This window comes from Euprymna scolopes, chromosome 1 (assembly GCF_053919585.1).
Source record: "Euprymna scolopes isolate OS-2025 chromosome 1, ASM5391958v1, whole genome shotgun sequence".
NCBI lineage: Eukaryota > Metazoa > Mollusca > Cephalopoda > Sepiida > Sepiolidae > Euprymna > Euprymna scolopes.
Genome location: NC_136482.1, coordinates 23,582,293 through 23,603,717, shown reverse-complemented (window position 1 = coordinate 23,603,717; position 21,425 = coordinate 23,582,293). Strand labels below are relative to the sequence as shown.

Sequence of the window (21,425 nt, the reverse complement as noted above, 5' to 3'; positions counted from 1 at the left end):
ACAACGGATCGAAGACCTTAGCTGATTCTGAAAGAACACCTCTCTTAGTTGTCACGTCAGGATTGCACTTTACCGGAGCGACATACAACTCCTCCGAATGTGGGGAGTATCGGTAGCCCAGTACTCTCTCCCACTCCTCTTCATGGATACTTAGAGTACCATCCTCCTTCATCCTATTGCGGAGCGCCTGACTGTTTGAGTTGCATGACTGGATAATAAAGCCCCCTTCCAGCAAACGCTCTCTAACAAGGGAATACAATGTAGTAAGCTCACTCGCGTCTGCCACGGATGCCACAAGGTTATCCACATAAAACCGGTCCTCCATCATTCTGCGGCAAGCATCTTGAGGGTATTTTGCCGCATGCAATTTTAAGATGCACCCCAACACAAATGGGCTGGAAGTAAACCCGAATATCAAGGTGGTATAGCGGAAGCAGCGCAAACAATTTCCTTGTTTAAGAAAAAAGCAAAACCGGTTCCTATCTGCCTCCAGCTTAAGCCGAATCATTAGGAAGGCTTGGCGAATGTCTGCTAGTAGCACATAATTGTTGGCTCTAAAGGCCAGCAACAACTTTAAGATGTCCCCTGTTAAGTTAACGCCAGAATATGCTGCTTCGTTCAGCGATAATCCATCTCCTGTCTTCAAACTACAGTTGAACACTGGTCTTATCCTGGTAGTTGCCGTAGGGTCCGACTTGAAAACTGGTCTATGTGGTATCCACACATATTTGTCGAACTCCTGAGGGGAGACAAAAATCTCTTCAATTATACCGTCCTCCTGTTGCTGACGAAACACCTCCAAATATTCATCATATATTTTTCTTTTAGTCAAGTTTGCTGCTACCCAGTCTAAAACATGCAAGGAAGTTGCATGATTAGAGGGGACTCTGGCTAATCTATCGTGATGCCAGGGGAGCTCCACATAATAGCTTCCATCCCGAAGCTCTACCGTTTCCTCAAATCGCTTCATCTGAACTTTATCGTAATCAGAAAAGTCCTCCTGACTGGGAAGCCCCAGAGATTCCAACGTAAACATTTGTTCTAGTCCTCTTTGTACCATACTGTCAGGAAAGCACTCCGCCATGGGATCCAGGTATGTTGATTGTGTTTCAAGGACAAAACATAAATGTGATGAATCGACTTGGGGAGTATGTTCCATTACCGAATTAAACGAGAGGTGAGTAACCTCAGAGAGGGGCTTATCTTCCAAGAAAAAAGAGTCCACTGCTCCAAACGGGACCAATCCAGGCGGGGTTGCAAAGGCCCATCCATTCAAACACGGGATCAGCTTTAATGAGTCCAGGTGTTCAATCAGGTCTAACCCAATTATTCCCTTGATCGGTATTAAATCCTTTCCGGTCTCAAACTGGCCGGCCAAAGCATATTTTGCATCCTGAAAGACACGCAATAGAGATTCCAGGTTGGCCACTCGAACCGACAAGTCCATACCATCGGTTACCAAGACAGGAGATGTCACAGTCCTTCCAGAACCCAAGTCAACTCCCAGGACTACCTCTGTGAACCCACGCTGACACTTACCTAGAAAGGTAGACAATCTCAGCTGACAATTGACACCAAGGGTTTCGATTGGGCACAAAGTTCTCAGTACATCTGCCGCCAGATATGTCCGCCCGCTACCCGTGTCCAGTAGGCAATTCACTGACACTGTTTTTGGTCCACAAGAGAATGTAACTGAGAGAATGGGTGGCAACGTGCGGGAATATCCGGTTGAAGTTGCATTGTTCACATCCACATGAAAAGAAGGAGTAATAGCGTTCCCCCTACCAAACTTTTGAGACGTATTCTGTCTTACTGTTGATGTAAATGCAGTGGAGACACCGCCCTTAATCTGCAATCTCTTTATTGCTTCTCCAGTTAGTCTCAATATGGAGGACAAAGGTGGCACCCGTCTATTTGTTAGCGCTATTATCTCGCCTTTCAGTTCGAGAGGAAATTTCCTAAATAGAATCTTAGCCATCAGTCTGGCTCCGCCAGAATCGTCCACAGAAAAGTCACACGAAAAGGAATTCCCCAGCTCTTCCAACAGCGATGCCGTCCTGGAAACGAAGTCCCCCAGCTCAAAAAGGGCTCCACCTTTCTTTGGTACATAGTCCAGAATATCCTGGAATATTTGGTCAATGATTTCATCCAGGTCCAGATACTCCCTCTTCAGTATAGACATGGCTTGCTGGTAATTGGTGTCAGTGCAACTCAGGTGATTTACCAGCCTCAAGGCTCTGTCTGAGAGTGAACACTTCAAGAAGTTCAACCTCTCGGCATCATTGGCCATGCCAATCACGCAGTTCTCAAACCTAGTCAAGAAGTTTCTGAAACTCATGCGGTCGGACTCCATTTCCTGTCCGCTAAATGTAGGCCCTGTGATCTGTATACGTGGGGGTTTAACAATGAAGGAAGAACCTCTCCCGGTAGTTGCAGAAGCCCTTGAGAACTCAAAGGCAGATTCCGAGTAAGGGCTGGGCTCTGGCTGTCGGTATGCTTGATCCAAATCGCCCAAGTCTTTATAATAATCCTTTAGTTGAGGCAGCCAAGCACCCTCAATCTCGGCAGGTGTACTCTCATCAAAGGAGCCTAACTCCAGCTGTGTGATACAAGTCTCTAACTCGACAATGAATTGTCGAATCTCTGTCCTTAAGAATGAGTACGCCGATGGCCTAACTCCATCACGACACATCTTCAGTCGTCCCTGAATCTTCTGAGTCAATGACTCCCTTCTGCGTAGGAGCTGCTCTTTCGTGACGTTCATGACAGTAGTTAACCGACGAAAGAGTAAGCAGCAAATCCTTTGCAAGATGTGGAAAAAAAAACTATTTAGAGGGTAAAGTAGATTACCCGGTGATAGCGTAAGCTCCGAGGGGTTGCAAAGGATGCCCTATGCGACCCCCCCCCCTACTGGGTCGAGTAACAAGTTTTGTAGTACGGCGAGCAGCGAGTAACTAATTTGTGCCAACCGTTCACCAGTAAGTCGTTAACAGAACTGGTGCTAGTCAGAGACACAATTCTTTTATAACAGAAGAATAGTGCCTCCCCCTACTCCTCCAAGTCTATAAGAGACTCGTTCTCTCAACCACTCAGATTAGAATTCCGCCCTCGAGGCCGGCGCCACCAAGTAAGCAATCTCCTTTTTTTATTTTTATTTTTATTTTCTCACATTAAAAGCAATATAAATGGAACTTTTGTCTAATTTTAAACTATGAAAACCTTTTTTAAGTTTAAACAGTATAATAGAACTTTCTAAAATTTGAAGCAATGTGATTTTTTAAATCCAAATTGAATCACGTGATTATTATCAAATCATATGAGTAGTTTAAACACGCGTATTCCATTGCAGTTTATTAATTTTCACGTGCATTGTCTTTTAATTAATTTCAATTTTTGGTGCTTCTACACTTTATCGCCGAAATTGAAGATGTCATTTTATTTCACGCACCTGCTGTCCAAATGCAAGGGAGACACCATTATTTTAAACTATGGCCGAAACATGAAATAAATTGAAAAAAAAAAAAAATTAAACTTCCGGAAAGAACTATGACACAAAAGTAAATAAAGAAAGTGAAAGAGAACCTATATCCATAAGTGTTTAATTGGAAATGTTTCGATTTAATTAATGAAAATGGGAAATGAAAACCAAAACATTTATTGTATAAAAATTTATCAAAATATAATTGTAAAAACATTTATTGAAAAGTTTGCGTAAGAAAATATAATTTTAATAAAACAATTTGGGTTTGTATTACTGTACACATAGATTCGAAAAAGTTGTCAAAAAAACAAATATATAACAAATAAATGTTATCAAAGGCAAGATAAGTTATTTTTCTACCTAACTGGATATATTTTTTGTGTTTTTATTCAGTGTATCAGCTCGAAAAACATGCAGTGTTTACCGATGTATTGGAAAATTCAAAATGGCGGCCGACTCTCTCTCGGAGAGGGTAAGTTTGGGAAAAGGTATTATAAATAATAAACTAGACAAAATACTGTTAGAAATTCGCTCAATATATGTTACCGTGACATAGGTTGACATATTACGGTGTTTTTTTAATAGTATTTTGTCTAGTTTATTATTTATAACATCTTTTCCCAAACTTACCTTGTTAAAGAGAGAGTCGGGCGCCATTTTGAATTTTCCAATACATCGGTAAACACTGCATGTTTTTCGAGCTGAATAAACATGTCACGGGTTTGTATTACTGTACACATAGATTCGATGTATATTTTATTTTTTGACCACTTTTTCGAATCTATGTGTACAGTAATACAAACCCCATGTCACATTGAATAAAAACACGAAAAATATATCCAGTTAGGTAGAAAAGTAACTTATCTTGCCTTTGTTAATATTTACTTGTTATATATTTGTTTTTTGACAACTTTTTCGAATCTATGTGTACAGTAATACAAACCCAACAATTTTGTAATGAAAGCAACATGGGATTTTTATAATATAGTTTTTTGTTGTTCTTTTGTTTGTTTTTTTCGAACAAATAAATAATTTTAAACGTTATTGGATTAAAGCAAGTTTGAAGGGTCAACAACAAATTAATTTAAATGATTGGGTTTTTTTTTCTTTTTTTAACGGAATAGTGGGTTGTTTATTTTTATTTTTATTGTTTTTTTTTTAACTGGAAAGGGTAATATAATTGTAAAAACATTTATTGAAAAGTTGATGGGGACACCGCCATTTAAAACCGTCACGGAATTCCCTTGTGTGAAGAAATGCGTGACTTACCTGGATAGACCACGTGCGGGTCGGTCACCGAAAATAAATAAAAAGAAAGAAAAGAAACGGTCAAGACTCTTATTTATAGAGTAGTGATCACGTGAGTTAGAAGAATATGCAAATAGAGGTGAACGATTTTGCGATATAAAAAGCCTGTGTTGCTAAGAGGAGGGGCAGACTGTTGGCAGAAGTCAGTGCTGTCAGACCTGCTTTAGAGTTTTGTTATTATATGCTGTGTTCGATTGTTGGGAGAGAGAAAAGAGAAGAGGAGGAACCAAGAAGACATTCTGCAGATACTTGACTTTGTGTTGGTTTTAAGCTATTTCGGCGCTTGGTGTGCGGTGACTAACAATGGACAGATTCGACATTCGCTTAATACCCGAGTTCGACGGATCTACCACTGGACCGGCTGTCGTCGAATGGATTGAAAAGGCAGAGAAAATCTGTAAACTGTGCAAAATTAAAGAACCAGCCACAGTTATCCCTTTGAGGCTAACCGGAGGGGCCTATGCAGTCTACCAACAACTCGGGGATGAACCAGACTGGGATGAAATCAAGCAGAGCCTGTATACAGCGTTTGGTACAGATCCATTTGTTGCGTGGCAACAGTTCACGAGCCGGACACTTCAACCCAAGGAAACAGTCGACGTGTACCTAGCCGACCTGCGAAAATTATCTGTACCGTTTGGTGGGGTCAACGATAAAATATTAAGCTGTGCTTTTTTGGTAGGCCTACCCGAGGAGGTCAGTAAACTGTTGCGGGCATCATCAAGAATCGATGAATTGTCAACTGATGAGTTATTGGCCCGAGCTCGAAACATCTGTAAGGAACAGGAATCAATTGCAGCAGCAGCTCGTTTTCGACATGGAGGCAATGTTGACTCTCTTCCAGATAGTAATAAGCATGCCACCCCAGTGTGCTATAAATGTGGGGAGGCCAATCATTTTGCTAAAGAGTCCCGGAGTGATAGGAGAGGTGTATATCCACAATCAAAGAGACCAGTGCAATGCTATCGCTGCAATAAGTTTGGGCACATATCTCGCAACTGTTCGGGAAACGAAGTTGGGGGCAAGGTACTATCGCTACCCTTGCCCCCTGCCAACCAATAAACACAGGATTGCCTGTCATTAGCATTAAACTTGATGATGTGCAGTGTTCAGCACTTATAGACACGGGGTGTTCCCGGTCTATAGTTAGTGCCCATTGCTGTCCGGTGTGGCGGAGGAACCCAGTCGGCGTTATGACCATCAATGGCTTATCAAGGGTATGTTGTGGTGAAGGGACAGTCACAATCTGTACTGAGAAGGGTGACACAGCTAAAGTTGATGTTCTGGTGATGCAGGAGAAACCCCTTGGCTACGACATGTTGCTTGGAATTGATGCAATACAAGCACTAGGAGGCGTTACAATCACAGCAGCTAGAGGTATCAGGCTTGGAGAAGGGAAAGACGTCTGTGCAGCCATGTCGATTGAAGAAAAGGACTTCTGTGCTACATTTGATGACAACGAAAGGGTGTGGACTGCAAAGTGGAAATGGGCCATGGGCCAGGAACCAGATCGGCTGTGCAACACGATTCCAGAGTATGCAGTTTCTACCAAGAATAGGGCCGCATATGAAGAAGAACTTCAGATGTGGATTGACAACGGTTGGTTAATACCATACCCACAGGAACGTCTGGGACCACCCAAGGGATTAATTCCGCTCATGGCTGTTGAACAACCTACCAAAGAAAAAATTTGTCCCGTAATGGATTACCGAGAGTTGAATCGGCATGTTGATGCGTTTACCGGAAACGCAGATGTGTGCGCTGCTAAACTGAGAGAGTGGTGTCAAAAAGGGAGCAATGTAGCACTTCTGGATCTAAAGAGGGCCTACCTGCAGATACGTGTCCATGAGTCATTACGGCCGTTTCAGACAGTACTACTCAAGGGAAAACTATATTGTTTGACACGTTTGGGTTTTGGCCTAAACGTAGCACCCTTGATTATGACAACCATTATTAAAACTGTTTTGATTCAGGATGAGACCACAGCAAAAGCTGCTTCAGCCTACATAGATGACATCTATGTTAATGAGGACATAATGTCTGCGGATGCAGTTCGAATAAAACTGAAAGCGTTTGGGTTAATAAGCAAAGACCCTAAGCGCCTAAAGGATGGAGTGCCCGTGCTAGGCCTCGAGGTCTGGGAGGAGGGCAATACGTTGCGATGGAAACGAGGGAGCCCACTTCCAAAGTTACCCAATGTATTAACAAGACGTACTGTGTTTTCTATCTGTGGTAAATTGGTAGGACATCTACCTGTCTGTGGATGGCTCCGATCGGCAACAGGAGTGGTGAAAAGACTAGTGACTACAGTAACAAAAGGATGGGACGATGTTGCGGATGATGATTCTCTCCAACAAATGATGGCTGAAATGTTGTCCAGAGTGCATAGGAATGACCCTGCCCGGGGTGAGTGGCAAGTGTCTGGAAACGAACTAAATGCATGGGTTGACGCAAGTTCGTTGGCTACAGGTGTCGTGTTGGAGCAACTAGGTGTTGTTGTGGAAGATGCATGCTGGCTTCGTCCAAAAAATGATGCCCAACATATAAATTTGGCAGAACTTGATGCCACGTTAAAAGGTCTTAATCTCGCATTGCAATGGCAGACTAATGTTGTGCATCTCCACACTGACTCATTGTGTGTTTACCATTGGTTAACCGACACCTTGACTGGAAAGGCTCGAGTTAAGACTAGAGCTGCAAGTGAAATGCTAGTACGAAGGAGACTAGCAATAATTAAGCGTCTAGTTGACGAATACAGCTTGCAGGTAGACATTACGTTAGTCTCGTCGATGCAGAATTTGGCTGATAGCTTGACTCGAGTACCAAAGAGGTGGATCGATGCAATGAGGCAGGGATCCGATCTTCAACAGCAAACATGCGCGACTGTAACGGATCAATTAACACCTGACCAGATCCGTATGATACACCAGCAGATTGGACATCCTGGAAATGATACACCAGCAGATTGGACATCCTGGAATTCAGAGGACTGCATATTTTGTCCAAAGAGTATGCCCTGCAACTACAAAAGCATCAGTGAAAGCAGCCATACGTTCGTGTGAAGAGTGTCAGAGAATTGATCCGGCACCATCCCAATCGCAAAAAGGAAAGCTCGAGGTGGAGGGCAACTGGCAGCGAGTAGGGATGGACATAACACATTATGGGGACAAACATTTTTTGACCATGACGGATTGTGGCCCGACGCGTTTCACAATATGGCGCCTGTTGACACGACAGGATGCAGCCAGCATTATACAACAGTTGAGAGCCGTCTTTTTTGAACGTGGTGCCCCGATTGAAATTCTGACTGATAATGCCGTCACGTCAAGAATTTCAGAAATTCGTGCACGAATGGGGGATTAAAATGCATTATCGGTGTGCATATTATCCCGAGGGTAATGGTATAGCAGAACGGTGTCACCGCACCATCAAAAGAATTGCAGCCAGGACGCAGTGCTCTATTCCAGAAGCTGTGTACTGGTATAATATAACACCCAAGGACAATGCAACACCAGCAACTGCACCAGCCAATGGGATTTACCAATATGAACAGCGTGTGAAAGGAGTTGATGCCATACCATCAGTGGTGAGTGTTGTCAATACACCATATCAGGTGGGAGACCTTGTTTGGATAAAACCCCCGAATGCTGGGTGCACTACGAAATTTTTCCGGGGAAAAATAGACGAAATCATAAGTCCTCAGACCATGTTGATTGGTGGCATACCACGTCACGTAAAAGATATCCGCCCTTGTTATACCTCTTCTGATTCTGAGAACGATGAGGAGGATCACACACCGTTCAGAGATGATCCTGATCACTTACTGCCCCTTCAGGTGAGCATAGAAACACCACCAACAGAACCAGACGAGGGAATGATGGGACATACTGATGACAATAGTGAGGAGAGCGATGGACACAAGGAAGTAATGCCTCATCAAAATACTCGACAGAGACGAATACTGCCCACCCCCCGTGATTGCGAAACCCCGCGAGAAGGGATGATGGAGCATACCGAGGAGATGACGCCTCCGATTCTTCGGAGAAGTACCCGACAAAGACGGATACTGCCCCCCTGCCCTGATTGTGAGACACCGCCTATGGAACCACGAGACGGGATAATGGAACAGACTGGTAGTAATGATGATGGTAATGAAGAAAACAGCAATGAGGAAGTGCTGCCCCCAATTCTTTGAAGGAGTACCCGCCAACGACGATTGCCCGCATGTCCTATTTGTGATCATGAGATCAGGGGGGAGTGTGGAGAAATGCGTGACTTACCTGGATAGACCACGTGCGGGTTGGTCACCGAAAATAAATAAAAAGAAAGAAAAGAAACGGTCAAGACTCTTATTTATAGAGTAGTGATCACGTGAGTTAGAAGAATATGCAAATAGAGGTGAACGATTTTGCGATATAAAAAGCCTGTGTTGTTAAGAGGAGGGGCAGACTGTTGGCAGAAGTCAGTGCTGTCAGACCTGCTTTAGAGTTTTGTTATTATATGCTGTGTTCGATTGTTGGGAGAGAGAAAAGAGAAGAGGAGGAATCAAGAAGACATTCTGCAGATACTTGACTTTGTGTTGGTTTTACCTTGCATGTACCATTCGCATTTCCCTCTCACAGGAACATATTTGAGAACCTGCGAGAAGCTCATGCATCTGCAAAAAGTCTATCATCCTGATATTATTATCTGTAAAAAAAAAAAATAAATAAATAAATAAAAATAGATGTCTTCTTGAGTAATATTGTCAAGATTCATTTTCTCCAGTAATATCGGTTTTACCACGTTTCTGGAAGTAATATTAATGTTAATTTTAGGTTAATTTATTATTTCCCTTTCCGGAAGCAATCGTTCTCCACTTTAATTTTTTTTTTTTTTTTTTTGTAATTTATATCATGTTTCGGCCACAGTTTAAAATAATGGTTTCTCCCTTGCATTTGGACAGCAGGTGCGTAAAATAAAATGGCGTCTCCAATTTCGGCGATAAAGTGTAGAAGCTCCCAATTTTTTTTTTCCAAAAAATTGAAATTTATTACTTTTTCCTTCTTTCAAAATTAATATGTAAAAAGGTTTATACTGTTTCTTAAAAATCAAAATTGAAAAACGTTCGTGAACAATATTTCTTTCAAAATTATATATATATATATAAAAAAAAAAAATCTACTTCTGTTGTGTAAAATTAAGTTAAAAACTATGGTCACCACTTTTAACAAATAAATACAAAATTATATTGCTCAGTATTCATAAAACTACTTATTTGCACAAAATTTAAATGAAATATTCGTTTTCAGCATATCCGAAAACCTATCAAAGTTGTAATTTTAAAGGAAAATGTTAAGATGCCACCAAGTAAAAATTTACCATGTAAAATTATAAAAAATTAGGTACTTATGTATTTATGGTACCATGCTATTTTTTTTTTTTTTTTAATTACATTTTCACTCCAAACAAGGTACATTACCACTTTGATGTAGGGAGCTACTATCAGGGACATAAGCTACAGGGGCATTATGTGGGGAGTTGGGCAGCAAGATGTCGGTTCACGTTACACTTGAACTTCTGCATGTCAGTACAGTTGGGGAAGCAGGAACCCGGAAGGGAATTTCAAAGTCTAGCGGTTCTGGGGAAGAAACTACTGGAGTAAAAGGCTCTCTTACATCTAGGGATCTCAACCGTTAAGGGGTGGGATTTTGCTGCTTGTTGGGTTTGCTGGGGGTATTTACGTCGAGGGGGTACAAGTGCTTGCATTTCTTCGGAGAATTAACCGTTAAAGTACTTATAGAACAGGCAGAGGGATGCTACATTTCGTCGATGGGACAGAGGCTGAAGCTTAGATGACAGCTCAGGACCTATCAGGTTGGCGACTCTCTTTTGAACCTTGTCTAGGAGTGAGAGACTAGTAGCAGATGAACCAGTCCAAATATGACAACAATACTCCATACATGGGCGAATGGTGGCCTTATAGAGGTACAGGATACTTTCGGACGTTAGTAGCTTTCTAGCACGGTAGAGAGAACCTACCTTCCTCGCAGCAGTCCTGGCAATGCTCTCAATGTAATTTTTCCAACTCATGTTTCCTGTGGACGTTAGGCCAAGGAGTTTAAAAGAAGTACTTTCAGTTAATGAGTCTTTGGCCATTGCTATTGGTGGTAGAGAAGGTGTACGAGCCCTTTCTAGTCTCGCACAAAAACATGCGTTCAAATCTGAAGCCATTTTTCTTGTCATACACATGCGTGCACACAAACATACGTGTGCACGTACACACGCGTAGATATATTCACGTTCGCGTACATACACTCACATTCACGTGCATATACACACACGCTAACGTACACACATGTACGCACACATACACGCACATGTACGCACACATGGGTAACGTCACTTCTCCTTTGAAGGAAATTCACACATGCGCAAAAGACCACCGGAAACAACTATAAAAGCAAGAGACATAAGCTGTTTCCCCCCTTTTCAATTCGGCTTCCGACCTGAGAGGTCGACGGACCAACTGGCCTCTTTCGGGGTGCACGCGCCTGCACGCCTCACGTCACCTGCTACTATGTGTGGGGCCAAGAGTCAACAGACAGTACATACACCTTACATGCTTTCTATCTCCTTGAACTGGATTGACTTTCTCTCTTTCTCTCTCTCTCTACAAAATAGACTTTCCAGTTTAATTCAATTTAACCCGTTGTTCGTTTCTTCCTCAAAACAATTCATTTTTCCTATTTTGTACGACTGGGGGATATATATAATATATCCACAAGCCTACCACAAATTGGTGACCCGACATGAGATGAACACGCATTTCCTTCTATATCCACCAGTCCACTACAAAGGTTTCTTGTAATTATTGAAGGAAACAAGTTTCGTCTTGGCAGCATTGAATGTGACCATCCATTTTTGCCCCCATTCCACTACAGATTGGAGGTCATCCACTAGTATTTCTGCCATTTCCCTAGATATGCATTCATTTGTTTTCCTGTCATGCCTGTTATAGAATGTGGTGTCATCAGAATAGATACCTATCTCAGAGGCAATTTTGTCAGGGTGGTCATTTATGAATATTAGGAATAATAGAGGTCCAAGGATAGACCCCTGCATTTATATCATATTGTTTAAATGTACGACCGTTGAGGACAACCTGAATTTTTCTCTTATCTAAGAAGGATTTAATTATGTTAAGCATTCGTCCAGTGATACCGTATGATCTGATTTTCCTGAGAAGACCTTCATGCCATACCCTGTCAAAAGCCTTAGATATATCTAGAGCTACTGCTCTACCCTCCCCTGCTTTGTCCAGTGAATGGTATATACGTTCAGAGATTCGACTTTAGATTCTTAAAATAAACTAAATGTTAACTCGAAATTACTTCTCATTTAATAATATTTCAAATAAAAACATTTTAGCAAATGTGTAGTTTAGTGGCGTAAATTATTTGACAGACAAAAATTTATAAAAACTATTTATTTTTATATAAAACACATTATTAGACCCTAAGGCTGAAATAAAATCCGAAAAATTTCATTTTTATTATTTTTTCATAATTTTTTTATTAGACTAAATTTACGCCAATCGAGGCCGCCATACTGTTTTTTAAATTTGGCCTAAGGTTTAACAGATTGGCCTTTTTAAGGCCAAATTTAGTCTTTTTTATGCTCTTTCATGAACAATGTTTTTGGTCGCCATATTTTTTGTAAGCCAATCTGTCAAACCTGAGAAAGGCCAAGACAAGCGGTCTCAAATGTCGTACATTTAGTCTTATAAAAAAATGATGAAAAATAATAAAAATGAACTTTTCTGGTTTTATTTCAGCCTTTGTGTCTAATAATGTGTTTTATATTTAAAAAAAAAAAAAATAGTTCTTTTTTTGGGATGTGTTGCGGGCCAGGATATAAATATCCTAACTCGCTACAAAAGAAAATAATGAAACGAATGGAAAGAAGGAAACAAATCTCAATTGCTGGATAAAATAAACATGTTGTTTATTTTCTGTCGAAAATAAAGGGTTTAGTTGGAACAAGTGTTCATTCAGTCGTTGACGACTATGTGCGTGGAAAAGAAAGGAATGAAGTAGAGGATGAGAAATGGCAGTCCCGCGTGTAGAAAGAGAGAGAGTGTTGGCCTCAGCAAAGCCACGCGTACATGATAGCAGTTGTCCACGTGGAAAAGTCTTCAAGCCAAGAGCTGTGGATGCGAAACTTGTCTGGTTGATGAACCAAGGCAAAAGGGAAGAAAGAGGAAGTTGAATGTTTGTTGTTGACTTTTACACCGGGGTCAGTGTCCTGACTGCGCATGTCTAGAATTCCTTTCAGGAGATGTGACGTTTCCCATGTGTGTGTACATGTGTGCGTACATGTGCGTACGTTAGCATGTGTGTGTATGCACATGAATGTGAGTGTATATACGTGAATGTGAATATATGTATGTGTCTGTGCATATGTGTGTGCGTACATGTGGGTGTGTGTATGTGAGGAAAAAAACATGTTCGAACAGATGAAGTAAAGATTAGATACCCCATAGCAGAAGACGAATACTAGCGCAAATTTCAAGTGACACCGGTTGTTCGACCTTGCCATTGCCGTTTGTAAACACGTCAAATAGCAGACATGGTCGAATGTTCATGACCAAGATTTTTTAAGACTATATTTACAAAATTTTTAAAATAAAAAGAATGAACTATATCAATTACAAACATTAGAAACAGAGAATTTTGGACGCTAAACTTACTTGTATTTAATTTGCCCTTGTTAAGGAGTAAGCAAATAGCAATTTTTTTTTTTTTCTAAATAAAAATGAAAATTATAAAGATTTGTATCTTGTGATACTACACTTCATCTTTATAAAAATAAAAGTTATAAAAGATATGTGAATAAAATATATTTTTTAAAGCTCGATCGTTTATATTTGTTGCTTATACTTGTGATTTTATTATGCTTAAAAATTGCCTCGATCTAGAAGGAGTTCTCCTTCACTGACCACCTACATACATCGCACTTTAAATAAATATTGAATTGTATTAAAAACTCACAAAGAAAAATTTAAACACACACACACATACATACATACACACACACACACACATACACACACAATGTACATAAAAATTAATCTTGGTCGCAAAAATCCGAACAAGTCAGTTATCTTATATTTGCTTCTACCATTAAAAAGTTTGGTTATAATCTTATTTAAATATTTTTAAATGATGTATTTTTTTAATTGACATCATCCGAAATTCTCAGTTATAACGTCGGCTTATTTATTTATTTGGTATTATTTTACAACTTGCTCCAGCGTAGTATAAACACCCCCAACCATCCCATGTTAAGAACGGCTTTCGGAATACCCCCCCCCAACCTACCCATGTTAAGAACGGCTTTTGAGGTTGGGGTTTTTATTCTGAAAGCTGTTCTTAACATAGAGAGGTTGGGGTGTTTATGCTGGGGCACTTCGTAAAAATTTACCATTTATTCATTTATTCATATAATTATTACTATTATCAGTAGTTTTATTAAAAAGTTATGTAAAATATATATATATATATAAAAACGCACTCAGAAAAACACCCATTAATTTAAATATATTTTGTTAAATTGCATTCGCTTTGTTGCTTACATTAAAAAGTTTGGTAAATATCCAGATACGCTACAACAGAACACCGACCACCTAGCAATCTGCCTTCTCACATGGCGTACCAATCAAAAAATTACGGACTGACATTTTTTTAATGACTTACAGTTAAAGAAAAGTACAACAAATTGGGGGGACTTTTTTTTTTTTTGTCTCACGTAGTTTTTAATGCGGTTTACAAAAACATAAGCACCAAACATCTTTATGTTTTTCATTCTTTTTTTGCGGGAGGGGGATTCATGTGGCTTAATAGGTGCTTCTGCAGTTTAGGTAACCGTTTTTCTGTAAGTAACGCACCGACATTTACCAATTAGAACACCATTTAACATTTTTCGAAGAATTTACTGTTTACATTCGGGGCGCGAGCGGGGGGGGGGGGGGGCCAACACCACGCCCCCTCCCCCGCTCGCGCCCCGAATGTAAACAGTAAATTCTTCGAAAAATGTTAAATGGTGTTCTAATTGGTAAATGTCGGTGCGTTACTTTTTGAAAATTTGAAAATTCTATGTTCCAGGAAAAAAAAAAAAAAACAGATAAATTACCCCCCCTCCCCAACTTGAAGTGCTTTCCTTTTGTTTTATTTCTTTTTCAGCTAATTTTAAATTTTACACCCAAAAAGTGCTATAATGTATTTTTGAAAATTAGAAAATTCTATGTTTTGCAACCCCCCCCCAACGTAGTTTGCTTGGTGAAGCCGTCGTTTATGCTACAGCGCGCATGTGCGTAGCGTAAACGGAAGCTGCAAAATGGTGGAAAGTAGTTCGTGGGTTCAGGGGTTAATACCATGCAAACGGTAAATTTGTCCCAAGTTTTTTTTTTTTTTTTACAAAGGCATCACCACATTATCAAGGCCCAGAGGCCACTCAAGGATAAGGGTTAAAGAGTGTACAGTAGAAGTTGGTCAATATAGTAATCATTAGTAATGAAAATTTGGTAAATTTAATAACTTATATGGAACGGCTCATCAAGATCTTATTTACTTTAGACTTGAACATTTGACTATCAGATTCGTTGACAGCGACCTCAATTACCTCTAGAAAACAAATTAGAGTGGTCGGTGTTCTGTTGTAGCGGATCTGGATATTTACCAAAAGTTTTGCGTAAACAGAAAAAAGTTTTGTTTTTTTATCCTTAAAAGTTTTGTAAATATTTAATATTAAAAAACATGTTTTGTAAATATATTTTTTTTCTTTTAAATCTTAAAAAGTTTTGTAAATATATTTAAAAAAAAAAAAAATCTTGCTCGCGAACATTCGACCATTTGACGTGTTTACAAACAACCAACGTCAAGGTCGAACAACCGATGTCACTTGAAATGTGCGCTAGTATTCGTCAATCTTTACTTGATCCAATTTTTGTTTGTCAAATAATTTACGCCGCTAAAATACACATTTACCAATATTTTTTTAATGTTTAAACAGATTTTTCTCGCAATCAACTCAATACTAGATTTAGTGACATTACCAAAAATTATACCCGTATGCAGAAAAATAGGCATTTTTTACGACAATACTCGGTGTAATATAAACAATGAAAAATGAGTAAGTTGTTGGAATCTGTGTTAAATACAGAAGTAATCAGCCATCTCAACAAAAATAACCTTCTTAGTGACACTCAATATGGTTTCCGTTCTGCTAGATCTACAGCAGATGTGCTTACAGTTATATCTCATAGGATTAGCAAATCTCTCGACGGAGGCCACATTTCTAGGGCAATTGCTCGACATATCTAAGGCCTTTGTAGGGTATGGCATAAAGGTTTACTTCATAAGATCTCTAGCTATGGTATAGCTGGAAATGTCTTCTCAATTATTAAATCATTTCTTTCTGATAGGTTCATAAGAGTAGTAGTTGAGGGGCAAAAATCAGAAGCTCACAGTATTAATGCCGGTGTCCCTCAGGGGTCCATCCTGGGCCCAACTCTTTTCCTGATCTACATTAATGATCTTCCAAATCACATCCTTACATCATTTGTAGACATTTATGCTGACGACACTACCATTTATGGTACCACATCTAAGACAGTAAACGAGCAAGTTCTCTCCAATTCTCTCTCCTCTGATCTTGAGCACGTAGTACAATGGGGAAAGGAGTGGCTGGTTACTTTTAATGCATCTAAAACCAAGCTTCTCTCTTTACATCATCAACATTGTGATCCACATCTGGCATCAATTGAAATGAATGGCTCTCGTCTTCAGGAGGCCTCAAGTTTTGACAAGCTTCTGGGCTTGACCTTTACTCTTGATCTTAAATGGAACACGTACATCAAATCTGTTGGCAAGGCCGCTGGAAAAATGGTGGGATCTTTCTATCGATCCGGTAAATATCTCACTGCTGATGCTATTCTCTATCTATATAAGAGCCAGGTACGTCCAAGGATGGAATATTGTTGCCACATCTGGGCAGGAGCTGCTAGAAAGGACTTGTCCTGCCTTGATAGAGTTCAAAATAGACTTCATAGCCTGGTAGGAGATGTCCTTTTCTCTTCCTTGCAACCTCTATCTCACAGAAGAGATGTTGCGAGTTTGTCTCTGCTTTATCGTTATTTTCATGGAAGGTGTTCAACTGAGCTTCAATCTATGGTCCCCCCTCGCCAAACTTTCACAAGAAACACTCGTCTAGCTGTAAACACTATCAATAATCCCCCCCACTCTTTATCTGTGCCTAAACCTAAACGTAGATTCCATGAACAAAGCTTCTTTCTTAGAACTGCACGCCTGTGGAATTGTCTTCCGTTTTCCTGCTTTCCGGCTGACAATATGGTTGTGTTCAAGTCTAATGTAAATAAGTTCTTGATGAGCCGTTCCATATAAGTTATCAAATTTACCAAATTTTCATTACTAATGATTACTATATTGTCCAATGTCTACTGTACACTCTTTAACCCTTATGCTTGAGTGGCCTCTTGGCCTTGATAAGTGGTGATGCCTATGTAAATATAAAAAAAAAAACACCCTCAACCTCCGCATGTTAAAAACGGTTTTTTTTTTAACACGTCTGCAAGTCTGATTTGGTAATCGGAACATTTTCACATCGAGGCTAGGTTTTCACCTGACACCGGTACGGTCGCACTTAGGGTCGCCTATGATTCTAAATCGCCTTGTTTGTTTTGTTGCCTTGTTAAAATCCCCCCCCCCCTTTTTTTTTTCAAGTACGTAAGCAGTTTATTTTATTATTTGTTTTTTTAAGTTTTAAAACAAACTGCTCACGTGACTTTTTTTTTTTTTTTAAATAACACGAGAAAACAATGCAAAACAAACAAAAAGCAACAATTTTTACTTTTTTCCACTTCAACATTCACTTTTAAAATGACGTCTGCTGAAAACGAATACACCCAAAATATAAAAATGGGGAAAGGGGGTATTCAACATAAAAATGGATTAAAGTCACGATTAGGTAGTAAATTTCATTTTCAGTTGCGGCGCAGGCAGCACTCAGCAGACCGCTACCATCGTTATATTACGCTCACGGTGACAAGGCAGAAAGTGTACTTACTTCTGGAGTATATTCGTCTCAATATAAAATTATGTAGAGACTGGTGAATTTAAAATATAATTTATTATAAACTGTTATTCAAAAAATAAATATTTGTAAAAAACAACAAAAATTACGATATTTTTAGTTTATTGAATTTTTAGGTGGAAGTACTTGTGCAGTTTACGGACCATGCTGAAATAAAGCGTTTTTGTTTAGGAAGCCGTTCTTAACATGAGGATGAGGGGGTTACCTAAATTATCACGGGGAGTCCGGAGTCACTCTCTATAGTGTCATTTTTATTATTTTTACAACATTATTATAAACTTATAATAAAAATACAATTCTCAAATTTGCAATGGTAAAACATTTTTTTGATTTTGTTATTTGTTGAGCTATAATACGCAGGTGACAGATTTCTAGATTTTAGTCTCTCTCACACACATACAGTAGGACGTCCACATGGTCGAGTGAGGTTTCCTTATGTCAACCGATTTGTATAAACGACGTGCGTTTAAATATTTTTATTGCAGTTTGTGGGGTTTCCAGTGAGAGGGGGTCCAGGTCATTTGAAGATTTATTCATTACATTTTCAGTTATTTCGAATTACTTTCTGATCACTTTACTGTGATGTTGCGACACGTGCTCGTTAATCAACCAGTATTGACTCGCTCAGTCGCTACTCGCTCACCTACCCACTTTTTCATTCATTCTTGCGGGACTTCATTATGTATCTTTCTTTAACAAAATTTTGATAACAAATAAAAAACACTTGCATGAAATGCATTGAAAAATTAAGGCACACACAAAATAATATTTATGATTTTTTAACAACAAAAAAATAATAATAATAAAAGTATTAAATTTGGTTCATGTGGACATGAAGGAGAAAAAAAAACAAACATTATCTGAATTGCCGTTGTTAGGTAAAACGGACCAATCACAGCTGAGATCTCATTTGGTTGACCACGCCCTTAAGTTTTCTGAATGAAAATAACTTGAAATAATTTAACTCGTCATGCATTCAAAAAGATGCATGAATTTTTCCGAGAAGAAAATGTTTACAGACTTAAATAAGACAATATTTTAAAATATATTTTCAAACAATAACAAAAATATATAGTGTAAGGAGCTTAATGAATAACCGAATTGTCATTCCATTTAACGAACATGCTATTCCTTTGTTCACAGAATAACGAATAGACCGAATTGCGGTTCCATTTAACGAACAGATTATTCTTTTGTTCACATAATAACAGTTTAGAAACCGTCAGGAAGAGTTCGTGTTTTTTGCAGCTGATTCAAAATATCACCCACGGAGCTGTGTATTTTGTAAAACGAAATCCTTTTCATTTATTCAATATTTGTATTTTTAAAAACAGTTTGACAAAAAGATCTCTATTCCACTTTAATATTTTACGAATCTTTAAACTAAAAAAAAAAAAAAATTAACGTGTGAGTGTAAGAAAAAAGAAATAATTTTCAATGGCGTCGTCTTACGGTATGTCACCACGGTACGAAAATGACTTGGATTATGATGACTGTCCGAGTTCAGAATACGAGGAAGATCGCGATCTTGATGCCAACGTATCCGATGAAGGTAAGTAACCATTTTGAGATACTTAATCGATTATGAAAATGAACCATTTTATTACTCTCGTTATATAGTTTAATTGAAGTAATTGCTGTACAGAACTACCCTTTATTTACTGTTTTCACCCTCCTTTCAGTTTCGAGAGACAATGGATACCTTTTAAGAGTATTTACGCGGGTCTATATGATGCTATACTTTAATTTTTTTTTTTTTTTTTTTCGGTTAATGGAGGAGAAATCATTTACGACCGAGACAATTTTTAATATTGTTCTTTCTCCCGCATTAAAAACCGACCTTGGTGTCTAACACTGCCCTCGTGGAGAGGCAAGTAAATAGGAATATATAATAATAAAATGTTCGGTACTTCACGGGAAACGTGGACCCGTGGCTTTTTAAACGTCTAGTCTATTATTTTAGTTCAAAGCTGGAGAGGGTGTATATATAAGTTTATAAACTTCCAGAGTGTTTAACAAAAATGAGGCGAGGCGCCAGGCGGTAACGTTCGTCTGGCAAGTTTACACTTGGCGCTTATAACTTACTGGAATCTGTCCACTTTCATTTCGCTTTTTTACTTACACGTTTGATAAAATTAACTTCCTTTTTAAATTGTATATCTTGTCTTGAAATAAAATACTGATTTTGAAATCTTGAAAATCTAATTTTAATTCAGTTCCTTCAATCGCTGGCAGCTATTTCTTTCTTTGATTTTCTAAAACAAGCAAACAAAAAATTAATTTCAAAATTTAATTCCATGCAAAAAAAATAAAAATGTCAAAAAAATAATAAACTCTTAACATTATTTTTGTGCAAAAAGTTTTAAATACACACAAAAATATAGAGGTTAGAAGAACTCTTTAAGAATGTTTAAGAACACAATCACATTTCAAAAATGGCCGCGACTAAGGAAAACATGTAATAAAAAAAAAATGAAATTTTATTTATTGCTAAAATGAATTGTATTTCATGACAAAAAATATTTGGTGCAAATAGCGCAATATTTTAAGACCAAAGATTTTAACCGAAATTTTGAAAATTCGTTGGAATTCAAATTCTTTTTCACTTTTTTTTAATCGGTATTTTAGGTGGGAAATTCGTGTTGATTTCTAGATTATTTTGGCCAATTTTTACGACATGCCCCAGCGTATTATAAACACACCAACCTCCCCATGTGAAGAACGGCTTTCTGAATAAACACCCCACAACCTCAAAAGCCGTTCTTAATATGGAGAGGTTGGGAGGGTGTTTAATCCGAAAGCCGTTCTTAACATGGGGTGATCGGTTGGGGTGTTTATACTACGCTGGGCTGGGACAGGTCGTAAAAACTGACCGATGTTTTTTTTTTTTTATTATTTTGAATTTAAGTTTATATCTAATTTCCTCATGCATTTGCTTTTTATTTTAGTAGGAATTTCTGATTTGGGTCAATTTTTACGACCCCCCCCCCACCAGCGTGGTATAAACGCCTCCAATGTTATCAAAAGTTTTTAGTGGTTTTATTCACTTTAAAATGTGTAAATCGGTTCGAAATGTTTATCGATATAGTCTAAAAAGAAAAATGGCGACATGCTCGCTGTTGAACATGGTAAGTTTGGGAAAATGAGTTCAAACAAATAAATTATACAAAATACTGTTAGAAACCCACCGAACATATGTCCGCCTATGTCATGGTAACATATATTGAGTGAGTTTCTAACGGTATTTTTATATATTTTTTTTTGTTTGATCAGGTTTTCCCAAACTTACCATGTTCAGAGGGCATGCCGCCATTTGCATTTTTCAAAAACACTATATGTTTTTCGAGCTGAATAAACACGTTACATTAAATAAAACAAAAAAATATCCAGTTAGGTAGAAAAGTAACTTATCTTGGCTTTGATAACCTTTATTTGTTTTTAGGTTAACATTACCGTGACATATTCGGTGGGTTTCTAACAGTAT

The 21,425-nt window shown here is 38.6% G+C and overlaps 1 protein-coding gene across 2 annotated transcripts in view; it reads left to right on the top strand.

Annotated features, from left to right (window-relative positions):
* Positions 1–18,882: 18,882 nt before the first annotated feature.
* The window catches only part of LOC145286431 (sin3 histone deacetylase corepressor complex component SDS3-like), a 59,401-nt gene continuing 56,858 nt past the window's right edge, over positions 18,883–21,425 (top strand). Inside the window, exon 1 of one of the 2 annotated variants that reach the window (XM_080135413.1) lies at positions 18,883–19,493. In XM_080135413.1, coding sequence (XP_079991539.1) covers positions 19,379–19,493 — 115 coding nt within the window. In that variant the 5' untranslated portion in view covers positions 18,883–19,378. The remainder of the gene's footprint in view (positions 19,494–21,425) is intronic. The other variant, XM_080135372.1, reaches the window with a different exon arrangement.